The following is a 25373-nucleotide window of genomic DNA, read 5'->3' as shown; positions in this document are numbered from 1 at the left end:
AGTTTCTTCAAATGCCCTTTTTCGTTCTCTTCACCTTTGAAGTTAAAAATATAATATCTGCTAGGTCATATTTTATGGTTAAACCCAGTTCATTTGGGGTTGAGTCAGTCATAGGCTTTCCCCCTGCGCTGAAATGAGTGTGAGTTGAGTTGCCTAAGGGGAGGTTCAGAGATGAGAATTCATTCAAGATCAGTTAGCAAAAGGAGCCTTTACCTCCCATACCATTTTTCAGTCTTCTGAAAAATGTTCAGAAGACTGTCATAACCTAACCTAGGTGAGTTGTCTTAAACTCACCTTTTTGAACACCTTTTCAAAAGACCAAGGGCATAATATGACTAGACAGACGTACCCGATAGAGAACCAGGTTGCTTCTTGACCATCTTATATATTCTTCTCTCCTAAATGAAAACCAAAGATTTTCTGCCTTGGTGAACTATTTAATTTGTACACATTCATGCTAACTCAGAGTAGTCAGCTTGCAAGACAAATATCTTCAACACAAAAAATAACCACACTTTGACAAAAATTTTACTGTAGGTGCCTACTTTTAATCACTCTACAATGAAAACCACACATTTATATCCAGAACATTCAAAGGACAGAAGTTCTAGTCAAGTCAGTAGTTATTTGCAGGTACATGGAGCTTACTAGGTATAGCAGGTACTGAGTGCTAGGAGCCATATAGTGGTGACTAAGAACTGATCTTGCCCTTCAGGGTCTCACAGTTTAGAGAAAGTAACTTTATAAGCCATATCAGCAAGTAAATTAAAAGGTAACATGATGAGTATAGCAACACATGCAGGTACAGAAGTAGCCCATAAGAGGAAAGGATTGGTTTTACTGAGTGGGAGGTCCTGGAAGACTTCCCAGAAATGATGATATCGGAGCTCTGTTTTGAAGAATAACTAAAAAACTTATTGGATGTGTAAGTTAGTGATACTCTCAGCTGCAAGTAACAGAACACCCCCAGATATTCACCTGGCTCACTCTTTCGCTTCATTCAAGTCTCTACTCAAATTATTCCACCTCAGAAAATCTTCCATGAATAACCTTTATAAATCAGCCTCCCTCCATCATTCTGTATGCCCTTAACTTACTTTATATTCTCCTTCATTGTTACTGCTAACTGGCACATTATATGTTTATTCTTTTATTTCTACTTTATGTCTTCTCTGACTCGACACCTGCCCTATGAGGTTAGGGAGATTGTGTGTCTAATTTACTGCTATAACCCAAGCATCAGAAGCAACGTGTAAATAATTCAGTATTTTTTGAGTGAATATCCAACCAACCGTGGCTTAAGCAGTAAAGATATTTAATGTTTCATAAAACAAGAAGCCTATAAGCAGGTAGTTTCCGGGTTGTATTGCTCAGTATTATCATTTGAGGCTTAGGGATTTTCTGTTTTCCACTTTTCTGTCTCCAGAGTCTTGGCTTTTTGTCTTTGAACATGCTACCTACAATCTCAAAAGGGTTGATAAACCACCAAACATCATATGCTTTACACCCATGTTCAAGGCATGGAGAGGAAGACACTCTTAAGGGAGCTCTCCCTAAGGGTTTGTCTCTTCATCGTACCAATGAACCTTTCCCAGAAGCTCCATCAGCCAGTTTGCCCATACATCTCATTTGACTGTCACATGGCTAGAACTGGCTGCATGGAATGCTGGGAAAGCAAGTAGGAGACAAAGGGAATGAGCTCACCATGAGGGCTTAAATTAATTATGATTTATCCTCATGAGTTAGGCACACTGCTGCCCAAACAAAATCACTAGTTTCAAGAAATATTATAAGTAACAAATTTTGAGAATAATAATTAAATGTAAAGTAAATAAAAACTAATAGAATTTTAGGTTATTTATTGTTTATGTTGATATAAAAAATAGATATTGTAAAACTGATGAGACTAATCATGGACATTTTCTATCTTAGCCAAGAAAGGCAGATTTTTTCCATTCATTCTCTGCCAATACCATTTTTTGGTGCATTCTCAGCAGTATTATCATGAACAACTGTCTAAATCTGACATTTGAAGAAGTTCTTCTCAAAGAAAATCACATATGTTACACAACTGACTAAATGGCTTATGTTCATTTTCTGAAACTCCATATGAAATTTGTCAGAGGTAGCCCTGCTTTAGTCCAGCAACCGGGTTCAGTGAGTAAAAATCTGCCTTTAATAATAGTCCCCTGGAAATCGTAGAGAATTATCGTGTTCTGTATACCATCTCACAGAGTTCCCACTCTCTCTAGGCAAAAAGGCCACAAATATATTCAGAAAATGAAGATATCTTCTTCCCATATTTATATCCATAAGTAAGATATGTATTTGAAATATGTAATGGAGAAAAAAGTAGACTTGTTAATTAAGTCTATTAACAATTAACATAATTAATGTTAATTCAATAACATTAATAATGTATATGATTCTTGTTCTCAAAAATATGAACCCCCGAGACTTCTCTGGGCGCAGTAGTTAAGAATCCACTGCCAATGCAGGGGACACGGGTTCAAGCCCTGGTCCGGGAAGATCCCACATGCCACAGAGAACTAAGCCCATGAGCCACAACTACTGAGCCCGCGAGCCACAACTACTGAAGCCCACGTGCCTAGAGCCTGTGCTCCGCAACAAGAGAAGCCACCACAGTGAGAAGCTCGCGCACCATAATGAAGAGTAGCCCCCGCTTGCCGCAACTAGAGAAAGCCCACACGCAGCAACGAAGACCCAACACAGCCATAAATAAATAAATTTATTTAAAAAAAAAAAAAATGACCCCCCCCCCCAGAAACCAGGACCTTTTGTATGCCCTTGTTTGGGGGACCAAGAACAAGATGCAGTATTAGTTGTTGATTTAAAAAAAAAAAAAAAGAAAAGGAAAGAAAAAAGGAACACTTTCATTTTTCGTCTTCCTTCTCTGCATGTTTCCTTCCCTCCCTATCTCTCTACTTCTGTTTCTGTCTCTCTTTCTCTCTTACCTTTGCCCCACCCCATCCTTCTACCACAAGCGTCTCCTTCTTCATAGAAAAATAAATAACAATTTGCTGTATGGGTGTTCCTGAAATTACTACAGCCCCTGTGGGCATTTTGAGGTAACTCTTACCTGTTTTAGCTGGATCAAAATGTGCTGTGTTAAAGCAGCCGATATCAAAAGGAATATTTCCCCCCAAGGAAGGAGCTAGTGGAATTTCCACCTACACAGAATGTATTAACTTTTTGTTGTGCAATTACCATGCTAATGATTTGCTTATTTTACCACAAAGTCTTGGATAGGACTTTCATTCATCATGCCTTTTTGTAACTCTCCTAGAAACAGAAGATGAGGCATGATTCTGGCTTTGGGAGACGTTTTCCCAGAGACACAGGCAGGAAGGCAGGAAGGAGAGAAGACGGGAAGATGAGAGATGGTGAGGGGAGAGAACGTGTGCAGCCACAGTTCACAGGTGGCCCTGTTGCCCTGCCCACTGTCTCCTAAGTGCCTGTGAAGAAACTTTTCCAAGAAGTTTCCCTCTTCAGAATGTCCCTTTATCCTGTAGGTTAGGTCTGTGCTTCATTTACACAAGGGAACAAACATATGCCAGCAGTTTGGGCAGTGGTGGCCAAAGTTTGGTGCAACATAAGGAAAATGAAGGGAGCTGTGTCTCAGAGGGAACCAGAGGAGCCCTTCTGTCCCAATCTGCTTCTATGCTTCTCTGAGTTCCCTACCACTTTGTTTATTATTCACCAAGGGGAAACTGGGGAGGGATGTGAAGTAGGAAAGAATCCTAAGCATAAATTAGTGGTGTGCCAAGGTTGGAAGGCGTGAATGGAGAGGAGTTTTCTCTGCCCATTTTTATCACCTCACCCCGCTTAATCCTAAGGAGGACCCCTCCCCCTTTCTTTGCCTTAACAATCAACTACAAAATTAGAATGGCTGCCTTCATACAAACACAAATAACAAAACAGAAAGAGCCTCAGCGCCCCCATGCCTAGAAAATAATACATAGGAGCCCAGGGGTTTGCTGTCAAAATTAGCAGAGTCAACAAAGGAAAACAGCCCCTACATTCACTGATATGGTAACATTATTGTCTGACTATTCAGAAATTCTACCTATACCCCCTTCCCTCCCAAATTACTTTAGAGTCCTAAAGAAGATACTACATACGCAGAGGCATTTGCTGTCACCTTCTGAAACTTCTTGCCATCTCCCTTCCCATAGTGGCAAAACCCGCCAGCAACTCAAGAGCCTGAAAAGTCTATGAATGAGAGCTCGCTCCTACTACATGCTGCTGGGGGTCAGACACCGCACCAAGGGCTGTACTCTGATTGTTTATTTAATCCTCAGAGCCCCCAAAGGTAGGAATATCCATCATTCCCACTTCACAGAAGATGCTTCTGTTGTACAGCTAGACAGACAGGGCTCCCATTTTACAGGTCCCTTGCCTGAGGTCCACAGCTAGGAAATGGTGCGACCTGGACTTGAATCCAATCATGCTGATAATGGAGTGCTTGCTCTTTGCAAGTACACTAAACTTTTTGACAAACCAAACCCAGCTTTGCTTTTCATCATTCAGCTGATAGACACTTTCAGCTATGTACGTGAACTCCAAGCTGACCACAATTTCTCATTTAGGACAATGCATCAAAAATGAGAAAGGGGCTTATGCAGAATCTGGCTCAAAAGTCACTGTTTATCTTTTTCCTTGAGGCTGTTTAACCAAAGCCTGTTCATTTGTGCTTATTATTGTTTCTCTGTGATACATTATTTTATTGGCACCATAGAGCCAGTGGTTTCATACAGTTTTACAGGCCAGTTTACAAAGTACGAATTTTGGCAAGGAGAGAACATCTTCCTGCCTTGTCTTCTTGTTTCAACAATTGGATACAGATTTAAGCCACCACGGATTTTACCCAATATACTGGTTTTTAATATGTGAAAATAAGTTATTATCAGTGGAATTAGCTACATTTTTTAAAAATGGATACTGAATATATCTAGTATCATCTGTAAATCATCTCTGGGTTTCTAAGAAGGCATAGTTCAGAGCTACACAGTTGCAAAAGAATATTTTTGGCAAGAGATGATCCAGTACATTCTGCATGGGTATCCTAACAAATCAACTGTGCCTACCCAGTGAAATACCTTACTAAGAATTCTTAAGAGCCATTTTGTTCTGCTTTATCAAGAGAGAGTTTTCCGTCAAATTTGCTTTTCTTTTAAAATTTATAATTTATCCCCCGCCCCTCCTATTTTTGACAAGGATTTGAGGTGGTCAGAGGTACATCAGTTAATCAAAGTGGCCCAGCCTCCTGGGCCTCAGCATCATTCAGCAAATGCCGCCTGTAAATAATCTTGCCTATTTGATGTGTCTTCTATATTACACTGCGGGATACACAGAGGAACTTTCTTACGTACTTTATCTTGAAAAATGAGGCAAGCCAGGAAAATGGGGAGAAACCTTCGATAGACCTTCTGGCAAATTCAGTTAACATTTATTGAGTGCTATACACCAGGTACTATGTTAAATGCTCTCACACGGTTTCACTCACTCTATTAGGGGATCTTATAAAAACAAGAGGCAGTAGGCAATAGGAAGCTCAGTCATCCCTACAGACTCTGATGCCAACAAGAGGACTGGGGCACCGAGGAGGGGAAGCTGCTGCCATGCTGACCATCAGAGCCGCTTCTTGCTTTGCTCAGTCCTATCTAGAGAGTAATGCCTGTCGTATTGGACCCAGTCAGAAATATTTGTTGCTCTGTGCTTGAAGAGTCTCAAGCAAAAATGGAGTAAGGGAGGAGAAAGAAAGCAAGCTCTGGGGGTGGTGGGGATCATCCATACAAAGTAGATTTTCTTTGGGTCTCCTTGCTCTGTTAGCACAGCTTAAAAACAGATGTTTCTTCCCAATCTTGGCACCTTCCTGAGATGCTGATCCTCAAAGTAATTAGTTTAGCGTAACCTCCTGGCTCTTAATTGACGAGAAGGGTTCTTGAACCAAAAAAAAAAAATCCATAATTGGTCAGCAGTTCTAGAGGGGGCCTAAACAGATGACAGAGAGTTCAGGTAGAGCAAATGCCAAGGAAAAAACTCCTGAAGTGCTGTCGGGCAGACGGATTGCTGACGCTCAGGCTGCACGCATGCATCTTTGAGCCATTTTGGTTCCAAAGATGACGATTTGCTTTTTGACTCCTTCCACTTTATTTATACAGCATAGATCATCATAGAATGACATAAAGGCAAAAACAAAAATCCACACAAATTTCTACAATAAGCGTTTGTTACTTTTGTAATAGGAAAACCGCACGTGTTCTCATTTGCAAATGTATTCTTATTTAGAGATGGTCTAAATTTAAAGGGTAAATTGTTCATAGAGGGAAAAAGAAGGAACACTGATATGTTGTTAATATGATACTAAAAAACAAACACACCAACCTCTCCAGAAGGTCGTTTCCCATTGCAAACTATGGCTAGAACTGGCTACACGTTTTCCTAGTTTGTTTATGCATATAATCTAAAAATTAACAAAACACAGAAACCTTAACCTCCTTCCTCTCTTATCTCCATAGCAATTCAAAGGCAGTGAGGTGGCCATTTGTGGGTGTCCCAGCTGGAACAGTACTCAAATGCCATTAAAGCCTGGGACCAAAGACCCAGACACTCAGTTTTGTGAGTCTTTTTTACAGGAATTCTTCTCTCAGTAAATGAACTCATGCTAAGTGATTATAGACTGAAGTATAGCTCAGAAAGATAATTAATTTATAATTACAAAAAAATGGTCAGGGCAACTGGAGTCTCTGTAAGCTCTTCCTAGAGGCAGAACAACTTTGAAGAAGACAAAGGATAGCCAGAAGAATCCTGGGGGAACTCAAAAGCAAGGCACGGGGTTGGGGGGTGGTAACTGGATGATAATAGTGGCAGGTAGTCAGATTACTATGGTCTGATCCATTCTTTTGCATCCTAAGGATTGACTTGCTAGGTAGACTATAATGCTACCTTGGGTGGCCAGGGGACCCCCTGCTCTATACAAAATTGGAGACACGTTCATGTTCTTTAATATCAATAAGCCTAACCACGGTGATGACCAGTTTTCTCCTGTTAACATATCCTTCTTGGGTGGCTCTAATCCATTTGTTCAGGCTTCGTCTTCCACTGTTACCGTAGTATTCCTGTCAAGCCATTCTGATACTACACCCAAGACACTGAATATAGGCAATCATTGACACATAGCCGCCTAACATAGGATGCTTCTATGAAAGGATGATCTAATTACTTACTTAATTAACTTTTTATTAGATTAGATTACATTAGATTTTTCTTTATTCTCTGGTGGAACTTTAAATTCAAGTTGTGGTTAGCTGGATGTCTCTCTTATGTACTTATAGCTACCCTGTGAATATTCATTTTAATGTAATCATATTAAATAACTATAGTCCCCTTTTATTAAAAAGAGAGAGAAAGAGACAGCAAGAGTTGGATTATTCAGTGATTTTATGATGACAAAACATCCAAATCATTTTTCGAAAAAGAAACTTCTATCAATGCTAATTGACTGGCAGTGGTTTTCTAACATAATAAGATAGTCTTGTGTGAGGTTTCTGGATGTGTTTAATTATTCTATTTATGTCACTTGACAGAGAGTGAGAGAAGCCTTGATCAATTTATTTGGGTGCGGAATTCAGTTTAAAATGGATCAATTTATACACTAATATGTATACAATAAATAACTAAGGAGAACCTACTGTATAGTTCAGGGAACTCTACTCAATGCTCTGTGGTGACCTAAATGGGAAGGAAATCCAAAAAAGAGGGGATATGTGTATACATATGGCTGATTCACTTCACTGTACAGTAGAAACTAACACAACATTGTAAAACAACTATACCTCAATAAAATAAATAAATAAATAAAATGGGTCAATTTAAAACTTTGAACCCATAAAGGAGAGTCAGTTATTAGAATGCTAAAATGACACATCTTATGGAGTCATCTCACCGGTGTGAGGCATAAGGTAACCAGATATTGTCAAAAGAGCACGAGCCTGGAGACAGACCGGTAGTGATCAATCTGTGTCTGTCTCGCACTCTTTATGGGAAGATTTTTAACTTCTGATTTGATTTCACAATTATAAGGCCATTTGTGTTTTGTCCCTGTTTCTGTAGTTTGGCGGATGACCAAAAAGCGGAATAAACAGAGTTTCCGCCCTCAGGGCCCCCTCTTTTCCACGCCCTACCCTCTCACAATGCACACCACTTTCCTAACCAGGTCCACCGCCTGTGGGACGCTCTCAGCACAGTGTAATAAGCCTTCAAACATCACTCTTCACAAAAGAAGACTGCCACCATCAGAAGCCAACCCCAGGCAATTTGGGTTCTGTTGGTGGGAAAGAAAAGCAATCTTTAATAAAGGCCATTAGTTTCATGTTTCAGTCAGTGGTGAAACAAGCCAGGCGGAGGTGCCATGAAACGCTGGAAAGAGCCAGAATCAGGGGAACCACGTGATTGGTGCGGTTTCAGCCTGTAGGCACAGGAATGACCCAGGGCATGACCCTGGGCAAATAGTCTGGAGACTCCCGGTCCTAGGGCTCCAGCCCCACAAGCTGGTATTGTGGAGAAAGGCTTGCATCTCAAAGATGACATGAAAATAAGAGAGGATCCTGCTAACTGAACTTTGAGTAAGGAAGGGGGCATGGCTCCGCGGAGCAGGACAAGCCCCTAGTGTCAGTTAGGACCAGCACATATTCTACATCGGCACTGCGTCTCTGTCCTGTGGATGCGAATTTGCCAGAGGGAAGATGTACCTGGTCAAATCATCCTTGCTGAGGCGCTTGCAATTCTATGAATACACTTTTTACTAATGAAGGCAAGAATGATGCTTCCACCTTGTTCTATGTTTCATGCTACTGTCCTGTGGTTTTACATGTATGTCATGTTAGATCCATGATTTTTGGTGATTTTTCTCCATCTCTGACTATTTTCCTTTTCCTTTTTCTAGAATGATTAATCAAAAGTATTTACTCACCAAACATTCATTGAGTTCCTGCTCTATGCAGGCCTTCCTAGAGAACTGAGAAATGAAATAGTCTTTGGCATCTGTGAGATAATAGAAACATATATATGGGTCTCTGCCCACAGTTCCTGGCACAGAGCTCCTAAAACCCTTGTAATTTCCTAAGTGATAAGAACACTACTAGCATCTCTTGTTCTAATATTTAGTCGTTGACCCCGTAACTGACACAGGGCTCCTGAAACCTTTGTAAATTCCTAAGTCAAAAGAGCACCAGGAATGTCTTTTGTTCTAATGAGGTGACTGTGGGTGTGTTCCTGGATAGGGGCTGGTCACCAGAAAGACCAAGGCATGATTAGAAGCTTGGAATTTTCAGTCCCACCCTCTATTCTCTTGAGCAGGGAGAAGGGCTGAAAATGGAGTAAATGATCAATTATGTGTACATGGTGAAGCTTCCAAAACTGCCAATAATATGGCGGTCGGGGGCTTCTGGGTTGGTGAAGACATGGAGGGACAGTGGTGAACCCAGGCAGGGCACTGAAGCTCCACACCACTTCCCACATACCTGCCCTACACATCTCTTCCATCTGGACGTTTATATGTATCCTTTATCATATCCTTTATAGTAAAGCAGTAAATGTAAGTAAGTGTTTCCCTGAGTTGTGTGAGCCGCTCTAGCAAGTTAATCGAACCCAAGATGGGGATTGTTGGACCCTCGATCGACGGCCAGTCAAGCCAGAAGCACAGGTGACAACCCGGGCCTGTGGCTGGCCTTTGAAGGGTGGAGGGGGCCAGGCTCATGGGACTGAGCCCATAACCTGTGGGATCTGCTGCTATCTCCAGGCAGTAGTATCTGAATTGAGTTAAACTGTAGGACACCCAGCTGGTGTCAGAGAATTGGTTGGGGGGGAAAATAGCCTCCACACAGTTGGTGACCAGACGTGTCAGAAGTGGAGTGTTCTTGGTGAAGGTAAAGAGACACACAGGAAAGAAAGACATAGTAGGGGAGAACTGGATTTTTCTCCTACTCAGGAAGGAAAAACCTGAGTTTTTCCTTTATAGCACTGAATTATTCATTCGTTCAATTATAATTCCTTCAAAAGTATGAACTATATGCAAAAAGTGTTTAAGGAGGTTAATAGCAATGGCTCTGAGCCCACTGTCTGGCCTCACATTCTGGCCAGCTTATTAACTTTTTGACTCTGGGAAAGTTAAGTTTTCTAAAGCTAAGTTTCTTCATCTATAAAAGTAGAAAAATAATAGTAGCTATCTCAAGGTAGTTGCGATTCTTAAGTAAGATCTTACTCGTGAAGCCTCTGGCCCATATATAGTTGAAACTAAATAGATGTAAACCATCCTTCATAAAGTACTAGGAAAGATTACATTCATATAATATTCTAGAAATGACGAAATGTAGTGATGGAGAACAGATCCATGATTGCCAGCGGTTAAGATTGGGGGGAGGGTGTGATTCTAAAGGAATAACATTGGGGAGTGTCTTTATGGGGATGGGACTCTTCTGAATCCTGATTGTGGTAGAGGTTGCATAAATGTATACACGTGGTAAATTTTTATAGTACAATAACACCCTCTAAAAAAGAATGCATGTAAAAACTGGAAGAAGATCTGTAGTTTAGTTAATAGTATTATACCAATGCCAGTTATGTGAGATGTTATCATTGGGGAGAGCTGGGTGAAGGGTACACAGGAACTCTCTGTATTATTTTTCAACTTCTTGTAAGTCTTAGATTATTTCAAAATGAAGAGTTAAGAAAATTATAAAGCACCAAGAGAGATGTGATGATACAACAGAGAGGGAACAGTCTGATCTTTGCCTTCATGGAACTTGCATTCCGCTGGAAAGAGAAACTGTTAATTACACCATCAATTATCTAATCCTAATTACACTCAGTGTTAGAAAGGAAAAGCATAATATGCTTTGAGAGCACATGCAGGGAAAGGGGGCCCGAGTCTGGGGGCAACTCAGGGGAGGCTTCTTGGAGGTTATGACACTTCTGAACCATCTCTATGGTAAGGATGAGCTGGGAGGGCTGGTAGAAGGCATTCCAGGCAAAGGGAGCAGCACATGAGGGGGACTTGGGGGGCAAGGAGGCCTCCAGCAGCTTAGAGGGCCCAGCAGGTTAGAAGGCTTGTAAGAGTCACAGCTAAATGGGCTACTGTTACAAGCAGAAACTGTGATGGGTCAGGGAAGGAAATAATTACTCCGGATAAGAGACTGGGGTGGGGGAGGGGAGGAAACAACTGCACAATGAGAGTAACACTGATTGAGCTTGGATTTTGAAAAAAAAATTGTAATGAGTTTTAAGCTATGGTTATAAAAAGCACAAAGGAATGGGTACTTGGAGGTGTGTGGTGAGTTTGGAAAACGACACATAGTGTGGTGATTGGGTTCCTGAAAGGAGCTGGCAAGGGACTGCAAAGAGAATTTGGGGCCATATCACAAAGGGAGTTTGGATTTTATTCTGCAAGCAAGGGAGAGCCATTGGAAGCTTTAAACTGGGAAGTTCTTGAATGTTGTTATAACAAACATTTTATAACTCTGAGGCCAAGATAAAGTAGAAATAGAGTTAAGAGGACACTGAAGCCAGTGGGTCTAAACAAGAAGCGACCACAATAGTCCAGGACAGGGACAGGGACACAGTGGCCTGCAGCTGGGATAAAGGCAGCTGGCGCTGGGAGCGGGGAATGACAGAGGAGCCTTTGTGAAATTCAACTCGACAGGCAGTGGTGATCTCGGATCCAAGAGCTTCACGTCTAGTCATTTATTCCCCTGAGGTTCTCATATAGGTGCAAAAACCATTAACATAACATGTCCATTGCAACGTTATTGGAAATTGTAATAATTGGAACGAACGTACATATTCATTAGTGAGTGCTTACGTAAATGATGGTGTGTAGCATACAGTGGGGTACTATGAAGTGCTTCAGAAAAATGGGGTATCTTTTAAAAATATTTCTAAATTAAAAAATTGCAGAAGACTAGGTATAGTGTGACCTAATTTTGTAAAATACTGTATGGAATGCATTTTACATGCGTGGAAAAAAATCTTGAAGGATATACCTGTCCTTTTGGCAATGACTCACTACTGCAGGGTGAGACTGCAACTAATTTTTGTACAATTCTTTATGGTGATTGATTTACAACAAATGTTTTCATATTTAAAAATATCTGTCTGTTGCACTTTTACATGAATGGCATGGTCTTGGATTGGGGTCCCTGTGAACAGCTCTGAGATGGAGAGTGCGTGCAGGAGGGGGCTCTTGGGAGATATACCTGTTAGGAAGTGAGGAAGACAGCATTGGGTAGAGGGAGAAGATGACCCACACTGCAGTTGTAACGGGCATCCTGGGAGCTCTTAGAGCAGTGATGACCCTTCAGAGTTGCCTTAAATTGAGGCAAAGGGGCTGGGTCTTTGGATCCTTGCATCCGTAAGTCATTGGATTTAGACTGTCCCTGGGGTAGGGGCATGGCCTTGAGCAAAGCAGTTCCTTGCAGCTGAGGGCAATTCTAATGAGGGATGCAGCTGACAGTGGCCAGCAACTGATATTCCCAACATCTGCAGGATGGATGCATGGACCCTGAAGAGGGAATCTGGGATAAGTACTACAATATCCACTACAGTTAATTGATATAACTATAAAATTTATTTTCTGACTTTGCAAAACTTGCCTAATTACCACACGTAGCTTTCATGAATACAAAGATAAAGGAGGACAAAGGATGATCTCAGTGCAGAACAAAATTCAATGAAATGAAACCTTTTTGATTAAAACAATCTTAGCAGTTAGGAATAGAAAGCAATTGATTTAACCAGATGAAGGGTGCTTTCTCTAGCCTACCCTTTCTTTGAAGGTGGGCCAGGCCCCTCAGGTTCAGGACCCAGTCCATAGATTTGCATGGGCCCAAGGCCATTGTCATCCATCTCAGTGGCCACAGTTCACAGAACACTCAGATTCTGGTGTTAGCATTTGCCTCCAGGGCAGTCCCAGTTTCTGTGTTTGCTACTGTTCTGGTTTTTTTCCTTGTTCTTTTCTGTCTGTATGGTTTTTTTGGCTCCTAGTGATTTCCCTTCCTTTCTTGTCCGCTCAGCAATACATTTGAAAGTATATTTGTCGTAATTTATTTAGCACCTAGTGTTTCCCAGCAGGAAGGTTTCTCAGTGTACCTAGTCCACAGGACTGAGGAGAGCTAAACCCCCATTGTCTATACCAAAGGCAGTTTTTCCTTTCACTGCTTATAATGCGACTTTCAGTTTTATGTGGTTTTATTTTTTATACTTTATTTCTCGCCAAAATTCTACCCATTCACTTTTATCCTCTTCTCTCGCTCTATCTTCTCTTCTTTAAGTCTCAATTTTTCATCTCTGACTGCTTTTCTTTAATGGAGAATTATTTGCTCATAAGTTAATTAATACATTTTCTGGTTTGTATTGTTCAGTTACCCCCCCCCCCCGCCCTTTTGGTCGTATTCAGCTTTATCTCGCTCTCTTTTTTGTGGTATCTCTTTTTTTGTGGTAATGTAATGAATACATTCCATGCTATTTCTTTTTTAATGATTACTCATCCTTAAATCGGTTTGTTCTTTCTGAGCCAGCTATTTGTGAAAGGCTAGAACTAGAGACAGGCTAAGGAACTGAGTGAAGGCAGCTTGAATTTCTGTCTGTTTCCCACCACCGCCCTCCCCTGGAGAATGGTTTCTTTCTGGGCCTGACTCATTTCTCTCTCTTTGACTCATATTGATCACAGCCCTGTCGTATGGTGACAGAAACCTTGGTCTTCATCAGGTGAGCAGGAGAGGTCCATTCGGGCTGGTTACCTCACATGCCCACATCCTGCTTCTTGCAGAGATGCCATGCTTGCCCACTGCCTCACTGAACATCATCACCTCTGACCCCTGAACGTTTCCCCAGGGCTCCCATACATCTCAGAGCTCTGGTTCCCAGCAAGGGTCACAGAGTGTCCCTTACAGTGTGTCACCTGTAGCGATCTCTCTGTTCTGCTCGCCAGACCAGAGAGCCCTCGGATCTTGTTTCTTACATTAGTGTCTCCCCCTGGCCGTGTTCAATTTCCCTAACACTTGGCAGCCAGTTGAGAAGAGTGATTATTGGATTAGGGATGTTCCCTGCTTCCATTGGTTTCTTTCTGTTTCTTATTCCCCTTATTCTTGGTTGATTTCAAGAAAGAGAGCCTTTAGTCTTCCATCTTGATCTAGAAATTCAGGGAAGGATTATTTTAAGATGATAGAAGACTTAAACAGGTAAAAGAAGAGCTAACGGATAAAAGATCTGAGAAGGGATGAGCTAAAAGAAAAATCTTGGAAAGAAAGTGTTATCTCCTCACAGACAGGAGGACACAAAATGTGGACAACATAAAAGAGAAATCTTAGGTCAATGGGAAGAAAATTGAAGAAGTAAAAAGATACTTGCTTCTCTGGGAGATGTGGGGTCTGACACGTATAAGGAACAGCAATGCACCTTTATTCATTTATTCAGCAAATTTTTACCATAAACATGTTATATGCCAGTTAGTGAGGAAACAGCAGTAAACAAGACAGAGAAGTCCCTACTTCCTGAGACTTCACTTTCTCATAAAAGAGCCAGACAGTGAACAATTGAACAACAAAAATACTATTTTCTATCAGGGTTTCTGATAGAAAATAATGGAACAGTGGTGAGGCTTCCATGCTGTCTAAAGTAGACCTGAAGGAACAGAGAATCTAGCCACATGAAAATGATGGAAGGACATTCCTGGCATAGAGTGGAAAATGCTGTGGTTCTGAGGCAGGAAAGCACATGATGAGTTTTAGGAACAATCAAATCGCCAATTTTAGCTTAGGGAGCAAGAAAGAATACTGTACAAGTGAAGGCTGGAAATATAGGCAGGCATCAAATCATGCGGGCTCCTGTAGGAGTTGGGTTTTTATTCTCACGTAATTACTCAGTCAGAGAAGATAATTAAGGACCTAAGTGTGGATAAATATGGAGAAATTATAAATTCTACCAAAAAGGTGAAAGCCATGAGAAAGGCATAACATCAACATGTGCTTTAGAAACTCTCTAAATGGAGATTCTGGTTTTAAAGTAATTTGAGCAGAATGTACAGCATAAAAAAATATAATGTAACTCACAACCTCATCATTACAGTAGAGGAATTCTTTGTCACACTTCTAGGAATGAGTACTAGAAAAAAATTGTACTCTGGAACAAAAGATACTATAACATTTCAGAGTGCCCTATGCTTCCCTTTGCATTTCTGAAGTTAACAGTATGGCTGAGGGAAGTCAGCCAGAAGGAGAGCACCTGCGGACTCAGGATCTCCTAGATGTGCAAAGTGGGAAGACAAGGGCCATGTCAAAATGAGGCATTCACTGTCTGCACGGAGGCCATCAGAGACAAAGCCAGCTAGCATCCAGAGCACACAACTTACTCTCATGCTTTGTGCATTTGGAAAGAGAAATCACAGCTGGAAACATGTCTAACTGTTACTTCTCAGCAACAGTATGACCTTGGAAAGAATCGATGGGAAAGCAAATCATGAAAAGGAAATCTAGAAGCAAAGGAGTAGAGCCCAAAAGAGAATTTAAATGTTTTCCAATCAGTAATTGGTAAAGTCTGAGTACTAATAGATTTGTTTTAAAAGGGAAAGCAATTCCATAAACTCATGTCATGTTGAAGCTGAAAACTTAAAGATACATTCATTGAGTTCCTCCTTCCCTCCTTCAACAGTGGATGTTTGAGATCACGCTAAATGGCCTTCATAGACCAATCTACAGATAAGTGACTTTTTAGCCTCCTTCAGGGTAAATGTCTCTGTGACATCCTTTGCATTCTAGTTGGTGTTACTAAACTCCAAGGAATTTCCCACTGATCAGTAAAGCTTTTTCTTAGAAGTAAACTAAAGCTGATTAGCTTCAGCTTCTACTGGACTCCATATGAGAGACTCCTTACAAAAAGAGACAAAGCATGAATCCAGTTTTCTTTTGTGTTTATTTCTAATCCTTCCGGGGGGTTCAAATGAGGCCTCAATAACCACTGTAACACAGGTGTTTTGTCTGGGAAGCTTGAAGAACTCGGAAGTGACTGTGCTTCTCCCACTCTCAGTTCAAGTACAGTATTCTGGTCCTGGCAGCACAGAAGCAGCAGGTGTGTGCTGAGGAACAGCTGGCTACCAGTCCTGGACAGAGAAGGAGCTTCTTCACAACAGTAGGACGTTTCAACATCACTTAGCCTGTCCAGGAGAACCTATTTTTGTTCATATCCATGCCCTGGTAGTAGAGTTCAAACTTATTTTGGGTTTGCTGATGACCATACCATCAAGAGGATGTCAGTTCAGGAAGCCAAGAAGCTACCATCTGTGCAGTGTTTTTATCTCAAGAATTGTTTAGAAGGCTGATTACTCAGTTAGCTGTACCTCTTGATCTTCTGGTGTTACACTGAGAAAGGTGACTAACACTTTCTTGAAAGTCACTTTGCTTTTAATAACCCATACAATTCCATCAATCTATGGTAGGGGTCAAAGGATTGGCCAAATTGCACTATTAAGTATCGACCCCACAATGCTTTATATGTGGTAGGGACACCATGAATGATCATTCCTGGTGAACAGAAAGTTGCTCTCCAGAGTGCTGTGCTGGCAAACTTTAACAACCAGCTCTCTAAGGATAAACTACCTGATTTGTAGCATTTGCTGATTTCCATAGCAGAATATTAAGAACAACTTTATAAATTCAAAAATTTAGATGAAATGGAGAAAATCTATAAAAGACAAAAATGACTAAAACTAACTCAAGAAAAAATAGAAAACCTGAAACCTCTATATCCATTAAAGAAATTGAATTCACAATTAAATCTTCTCACAAGAAAACTTATAAGTACAGATGATGCCACTGGAGAAGTATATCAAATAGGTAAGGAAGAAATAATACCAACCTTGCACAAAGTCCTTCACAAAATAGAGGAGGGAATATTTCCCACTTTATTTTTTGAGGCCAGCATTATCCTGTAACCAATATTAGAAAATGACGTTATGAGGGAAAAAAAAACTAACTAGATGATATACTTTATGAATAAAGATGGAAAAAATTCCTTAAAATATCAGCAAGTCGAATCCAATAATATATAAAATATTATAAAATAAAAATAAAATAAAATAATTAAATAAAAAAAAGATCATCATAATGACCAGGAATTAAAGGTTGGTTTAACATTAAAAATCAATTGCCATCATTCATCATATTAACAGAATAAAGGAGAAAAAAATATATGGTCACCTGAAGATATGCAGCAAAGCTATCTGAAAAAATTCAACACTCATTCATTACATACATAAATTAAGAATAAGAGAGATTTTCCTCAACTTGATAAAAGACACCTAAGAAAAACCTGCAATTAATATTAAACTGAAATGTTGAGAAACTGAACACTTTCCCTAAGTGGGGAAGAAGACAAAGATGCTCACTCTTCATCACTTCTGGTCAACATTGTGCAATAAGAAAAGAAAAAGAACTAAAAGGCATACAAATTGTGAAGAAAGAAGAAAAACTGTCTTCATTTGTAGATCGTGTACATATAAAAACCAAAATAATTTATAACATAACCACTCAAATGACTAAGTGAATTTAGCAAAGATACAGAATACCATGTCAATATACAAAAAATCATTTGTGTTTTTATATGCTAGCAAACAAAGAATGTAAAAAAAAATTTAATGCTATCTACAATAGCAGAAAAAACATAAAATGCTTAGTGGTAGACTTAAAATATGTGCAAGAGCTGTCACTGAAGACTACGAACATTGAGAAATTAAAGATCTTAATAAATGGAGACATAAATTATGTTCATAGGTTAGAAGACGCAATATTGTTAGGATGTCTTTTCTCCTCATATTGAATATATTGATTCAGTACAGTCATAATCAGAATTCTAGGGGGATGTTTTTGTAGAAATTCACAAGCTGAGATTCTAAAATTTAAATGAAAATGCCAAGGACTTAAAATAGCCAAAACAATATTGGAAAAGAAGAGTAGAAGCATATGGTAAGCAGGAATCTAAGACAGCCTAAAGATTCTGCCCCCTGCTACACAGGCCTGTATAATCCCCTCCCCTTGAGTATGGGAGGGGACTTGTGACTGTGATGGGATGTCGCTGTCATGATTAAATTACATTATGTGGCAAAGGTAAAGGGATTCTACTGATGGCTCCATCCAGGATTGAAACAGTTTCATGCCTGTGTATGGACACCCAGGCCACATGTAAAACTTTGGTTCTCATCCTACAGGAGTAAATACCCCTTAACCATCTCTCTGGTCAAGGGATACAAACATTTATTGCACAGTCAGTCTTCCAGGGTCAGACCCGAGAAGGAGACCCACACAGGCCCTGAGGCATACTTGTGTCTACTTAGGCAGGAAATTCCAGGGTCATGGTTTCCCAGGATGTGGTTTAGAAGGGGAGGGGGTGCAGGCTCTGGGTAGACCAGCCACTTGGACCTGGGATTGCCTCACTCCATGGCGAGGGAGGAGGCTCCAGGTGGCTGGAGCAGAGCCTTCCAAAGCAGGACATCTCAAACGTTTACGTGCATAGGAATGACCTCAGGATCTTATTAAAATACAGGATCAGAACATATCAGGCTGGGACCTGCATTCTGCACATCTAACAAGCTCTCAGGTGGCGTGGGTGCTGCTGATTCATGGGACCACACTTTGCGTAACAAGACTGTAAAGCATGGAGCCCACCCAGGTCTGAGGGCAGGGAACACTGATATTCAATACACATGAAGTTAGTAGTGGAATGAACAAACCCAAATTGTGGATAATTCAAAAATTATTTGTTGTACTTGGAAAGATCCTGATGATAGTTAACCTTAAGCTAATAATAGATGTTTTTTTCTTTTTTCCTCTTGTGCATTTATCCACTGAGTGAAAATAGTTGCCCCAAAAGCAGGATAAATAACTGGGGACCCTAATCTGGTATTAAAACTACGTGTGTTATCTACAGTTGCCTATTGTAATTATCATTCAATGTGTTTTATGAATCAGTGAATGTTCATAACATCCTGGGTTTTAAGGGTGAATTTTTTGGGGGGGCTAAGACTATCCGTGTGATAACTGACGTGCTTCTAAAAGAACTTTGGAATCCTTCTGATTACTAGCCTTGAGCTATAAACACCAGGAGTTTTATAAAAAGTGGCAATAAAATATATATTATTAATAAAATGACAGGGCATGGATGACTTACAAGAAATGAGATAAAATTGTTTCTGTTTAACATTCATGCCACATTTTATCATTCCGTAGTATTTATTATTTTGACACATAACTCTGAAGAGACTATGAGACCTCCCTCTGGGATGGTTCATTCCCTTTTCTATGCTACATTTATAGACTATTTACAAAAGCATTCATTTAAAAAAAAAAAATTCTATGGTGAAGGTTAAGGCCTTGGGCCATTCATTTCTTTATTTTATCTGAGCTGCTTCTCTCGCCATTAGTTTGAGGAAAGGTAAGATAATAAATTGAGTACTCTCCTCGCTTTTGTTGATGATGTTGCTGATGGGTCAAAATAAACCTCTGGAATCCAGATGAATTTATGAGTTATTCATAAATTAGGAATCTTCCTTAACTCTTCGTACACTCTGCTTCTCAGTGTCACTAAAGCCCCCGCTTAGGCTATATAAATTAATACATTTGCTGGAATTGTGACTTTGGGACATTTTATAGCAGTGATTTCAATGCTGTGAGTGGTGAAATAGAAACTTGAGAATGTGAAGATTAATTTAAACCACATGATGGGTTCAAGGAAAATACACTACAGCTTCTTGAATGTGTTCTAGCGCTGTACAGTGGGGAATGGGATCCAAAAAACCACCAATGAACTTTTAAACCCTCTTGAGAGGAATCAAACCAACACACTTAGCCCTGGAAGGGAGCTGTTCCAGATGACAGAGAGACCATCTCTCTCTCCCTCACAAACAGAGCCCTTCGCCTGAGGGAACACAGTTGGGAGATCAAGGAAAGAGGAAGGACCCCAACAGTTACCACTAATGGGTTGAAGTTAGAACAATCTTTGCAGTTATTAGCTGGCTTACTGATTTGTCTTTCATTATAAATTATAGTTTTGTTGGGTTCTTTGAACAATAGATAACCGACAAATTGTATGCTGTGGACAGTTGGTGCCTTTGAAATAAAGGATCTCTTTTTCCCTTCCAGTTCGTTGTAGCGGTGTTCTGGATCATTTATGCCTATGACAGAGAGATGATTTACCCGAAGTTGCTTGATAATTTTATCCCAGGGTGGCTAAACCATGGAATGGTAAGTGGACTAAAACAAATGATTTCTTTTTATTTTAAAAAAAATCTACTAAAGAGCTGTTTTCTAATTTAGGCTGTCCACAGAATCTACCTAAATAACTGTGAATTGAAAATTATAATGAGAGAGTACAGTTAGAGAAGAAAACTGAACGTAAATAAAAAAGGTCTTCTCATGAAATTGAGTCACTATTAAAACTACGTAGTAGATGAATCCATAGTTTACAAGAGGTGTCAGTGGTGTTAGGTATAATACAATTGGCTCACTCCAGGATGGATTTAATTTCTGTGCCATTCAAAGGTTTGTCCCCTGTTGGAGACTAAGGATTGATTCCCACCTGCACCACTATGGACACCCCATGCCTCCTCCACTTCACATCAGTGAGATTGTGTTGGAAGTAACCAGTGTACTTGGAGAATTTCCCCTGGAGGGGAGGCAGGGCTGTTACTTTCCGTGGGAGAGTTGCTACAGACGTTGGCGGTGTCCTCAGCAGTGGTTGTCCACCTTGTCAGGGCCTGCCCATCCCAGGGTATTTGCCGGCAGCTGCGAGGTCTTTTCCTTCTTCTCAGTCTAATTCTTTCGGATGCTTTAGCAATGATGTTACCTTCACAAGTTTCAAATCAAATACTTTGGCTGGTTTGCACATTGCTTGACAAGATTTGAGGGTATATTTTCTGCAGAGAAATTTTGTGTCGTCTTCCCTTTCCATCTCTGGAATTGAGCACTGTTTTGTTATTAACTAAGAAGCCTGCATTTTTTGGTTACAGCAATTTTTAGAATGTGTCCCTGGGTGCTCCTAGTGAAAAGGGCAACCCATGACAGAAATTTTAGGGAAATGGAGAACTGGAAATCACGCATCTGAGGTCCAAAGTAAGTGTTTCCTTTCTGCCCCCAATTTTGGTATATTTTAAGAAAATGCTGTGTAGTAACAAACAAACATTATTGTAGTGAGGGGCATTGACCAAACCTTTTGTAAGCCAACCCCTCAAAAGTAGCACATCTCAGAGAACTGGAATTTTCCTTGAGTCCAATTAGAGCCACACTGTAGAATGATTAACATGGCACCTCAGGTCTAGTTACAAACAAATCAGTTGGGTCTTGTCAATTAAATTTAACCAGGAGCCTGACATGGTTACTCTGCCTCTCTCCAACTTTTTGCTTTTCTTGAATGTGGAAATGCTTTCATAACTCCCAAATCTTTGCAATCCTCTGCCCCCAATGCCCTTCCCATTCTTCACTGGGAAACTCTTGCTTATCCTGCCAGCTTGTATACTGTCTTCTTCATGGAGCCTTTCCCCACTTTTACAAGCCAAGTTTGCTCTGCTGTTAGCTGTGCTGGCCCCACACTTTCATATCTCCATGGTACATGTCCGCAAAAATGTTATACAGCTAGTGCAAAATAGCAGCCTTGGAATCCTGTGTCTCTGCCCAGCCACCTGGCATATAGGAAGACCAGTACATAATCATTAGATTGATGACTAATGCAGTACAGCCAGTCCCCATAATTCTTTGCCAGTCAATACTAATAACTACTATTTTTCGATAACCTACTATGTGCCAGGCTATATAATTTAATTTTCATAGTGGTTCTATGAACAAGAAATTATTATCCCTTTTACAGATGAAGAAACTGAGGCTTAGAAAGTTTCTGACACCAGAAGGGCCTTAGCTGAGAACAAATGATTGCATCATGTGCTGTAGAAGTAGAGTCCTGGGCAATCTGGCCTGTTGTCCACATCCCTAAACTGTACAGTGTTACCTTCTGGCCAGAGAATAAATCACAATCTTTGCAGATCCTGGCACTGTCTAATGTTGCAAATGAATGGTTTATTAAGTTTGTATGAAGTTATTAGAACTTCAGCTGGACGCTCCTAATTTTCCCTTGATTCACTTTGATGGGTTAAAAGTCTCACTCTTGGAGAAAAACACTACTTAGAAATGCAAGGAGGATTTGAGTGACAGAAATATTTAGGAAAGGGAAAAGATAAATTAACGAACATGTCAAGTCCTCTCAGATAATATGAGCTCAGTAGATTTCTTTCCCAATGAATTTTGTCTTAGAAAAGCTGAATGACCATTTCTTGGCTTTTTTTCATGTTCCAATTCATGGTTCCAGAATTACTAACAAAGAAGTTGCATTTGATGGCTGAGGAATATTTTGCAATATTAAACAATTTACATTACTCTAAATATGTATATATGAAACTTTAAATACATCATGCATAAAACATGGTGCTAATGCTTTGGATTGGCAATTAAAATATGAACATTAAATGCTGGAATCATGAATAATTTAATCTTTATAAAAATGTGTAATATGATTTATGAAACATCAAAAAATTAAATCAGCATTTTCAGCTTTTTTAAAATTGTATTTAATTAATTATAGTTTGTATTTGCCTTTAATTTTAATAGCTGCTTTTGAATATCTAATTTTAAAGTATGAAAATAATTCATTAAAATTTTTACATTTATTTAATGTTTATGTTTTGATGAAAACATTCAAGTTGTATACACTTTAATTATAATTACTTTTTAATTGATATTTTAGATTAATACTGTCAGTAGAGGTCCAGTTTTGTAAGAATTTCCATTATAAAAACATATTTAGTGAATTTGCTGAAATGAAGGCAAGAAAATAAAATTTGGGGATATTTATATTATACTAAATATTTATATTTGTAATTTATAAATTTTACTACTCATCCAATCATATTATTTTATTTTGTTTTACGAAAATATGTCTAAGAATGTAGGAGGATAGAACATATTTTATTTAATACTGTCTAGTTTAATTTGTAACCGTCAAATATTTCTGCAAATGGTTTACGGCTCTCTAGGCCTGTTCACTATTATTGCCTGCTTAGATCTTTATAACTACAAGAATTCCAAGAGAGAATGTACTCTGTTCTTACGTATGGAATCATATTCATTGTTTGAAGACTCTCAACATAATTTCCAGGGATCCAGAGCCCTGAACCACAGAACTGAGATGCAGTGTATAAGTCTATCAATCATGACACCATTTCAGGAGAATCATCAAGTCAGTCTTGAATTTGCAGCATTCAAACAGGCATAAGAGAAAACTTACAGGGTCTGAAATCCACAGGGGTTTCAATTTTGATTTACACCAAAGTTGCCAAAAGTTAGACATGATTATAACTAAAGGAAAATATTCTACCTCTTTCTTTCCATTGTCTTCCTCTTTTCTCTCAGCAAGCAATCCTAGAATTTATTTGCAGAAGAGAAGAGGAAATGGGTGAATAGAAGGGTAATACACCCTTGCTGTGTAAACACTAGGTTATCTCCAGGCTCCATTAAAATAGCACACACACACACACCCTCCACACAAAGAATTTTAATTTATTACAACTAAAAATACAAACATATAAAGTATAGCACATATATTTATTTGTCTATTTATTTATTTATTTGATTTTGGCTGCATTGGGTCTTCACTGCTGTGCATGGGCTTTCTCTAGTTGCGGCGAGCGGGGGCTACTCTTCGTTGTGGTGCACGGGCTTCTCATTGTGGTGGCTTCTCTTGTTGCAGAGCACAGGCTCTAGGCGCAAGAGCTTCAGCAATTGTGGCACGCGGGCTCAGTAGCTGTGGCTCGTGGGCTCTAAAGTGCAGGCTCAGTAGTTGTGGTGTACAGGCTTAGTTGCTCCGTGGCATGTGGGATCTTCCCAGACCAGGGCTCGAACCCATGTCCCCTGCATTGGCAGGTGGATTCTTAACCACTGCACCACCAGGGAAGCCCCAGTATAGCACATTTAAATGGAGTCAGTTCAATATCCAAAATCAAAAATTGTTCTGTCCTTGCAACCCTATTTATCTTTGTATTCCCAGCAATTCAAACAGCATACATGCCCATTAGGCATTCACTAAGTGTTGATAATGTAAAGGATGTTTGTGTATTTGCTTTTGAAACTTAGAAGAATGTCAAGTTTACATTTATTTCTTTCTATCACCTTTTATTCTCAGTCCACTGATAATCAGACAAAAGAAAAACAGAAGTGATATCAGCAAATGAATCGGAGTTTCCAAAATGTAATGAGAGTGGTCACAGATAGCTGTGGTAGGATCCCGCATGGCTGCCACATATGGGGGCTGAGCTTTGGTTTAATTCAATCTAGCAAACGTTTTTTGAAAACCCACCACATGCAAAGCACCCTGCTAGGCACTGTGTAGTTACGGGATAAGAAAAACACATGCAGTTTTAAAGGATGGGAAGGGCATGTTTGAAGTGGATGAAGGTAAGTAAGAAAACAGTTTCCCAGACCAACAGAGTACCCCCAACAGACTGTGTTCACTCTGGCAAGGAGAAGCACTGTTGTTACTCTGGCTTGTTTCTTAGTTGCAAAACTAGAACTGTGAACATTTCTCTTCTGCTGATTATAATTTTAAAGCATTGTCAATGGAGTAAATACACTTTAAAAGCAATAAGTAAATAAATATTTAAACTCTAGAAAGATTGCAGACTCTCAGTGATGCTATAACAGGAAAAAACCAACAAGACTTCATGTTTGCAATGTACATATACATTTAACATGATAGAAAAATTCAAACTGTACAAAGGACTATCTCCTTAGAGCATTTCCTCTTTCCACTCTGCTCTCCTGGTCACCTATATCCTCTCTTTGGAGGTAACAACTGATACCAATTTCCTGTGCATTCTTCCACAGATAGTCTATGCAAATATAAGAATATATCTACATACATCTGTATTAGACACAGGGATGCAACACATAGATCCCTTTTCATGGAAGGGTTTGTGGCCCGGACTCCTAGAAGTGCTGTCAGCAGATAGCCTTTAGCTGTCAGCCCCATTCAGATACTGCCCACCCAAGGCCATGCCCTTCCCAGGGCAGCCCACATCTAATGTCTGAGGCAACAGGAGTATAAAGGCCTGGCCATTTTAGCCTGATGCTGGACATGCCTGAAGGGCAAACTTAATTCCAGAATTCTTTGTCTATGGGGTTAGCTGAGGCCATCAGGCCTGGATTACAGCTTGGCTTCTCCCTTCATTCAACTCTGCTTCTGCCCCCTCTCTACCACAGGTAGGG

General features: G+C 39.9%; 1 protein-coding gene across 1 annotated transcript in view; it reads left to right on the top strand.

The window, feature by feature from the left end:
• AIG1 (androgen induced 1) overlaps window positions 1-25373 on the top strand; it is a 227168-nt gene that overhangs the window by 66831 nt on the left and 134964 nt on the right. Inside the window, 1 exon segment of the mRNA XM_061207459.1 lies at window positions 20208-20309. Within this exon segment, the coding sequence (XP_061063442.1) occupies window positions 20208-20309 (102 nt within the window).

This window comes from Eubalaena glacialis, chromosome 12 (genome assembly GCF_028564815.1).
Source record: "Eubalaena glacialis isolate mEubGla1 chromosome 12, mEubGla1.1.hap2.+ XY, whole genome shotgun sequence".
NCBI lineage: Eukaryota > Metazoa > Chordata > Mammalia > Artiodactyla > Balaenidae > Eubalaena > Eubalaena glacialis.
The sequence above is the reverse complement of the archived record's forward strand: the minus strand, read 5'-3'. Positions and strand labels throughout refer to the sequence as shown.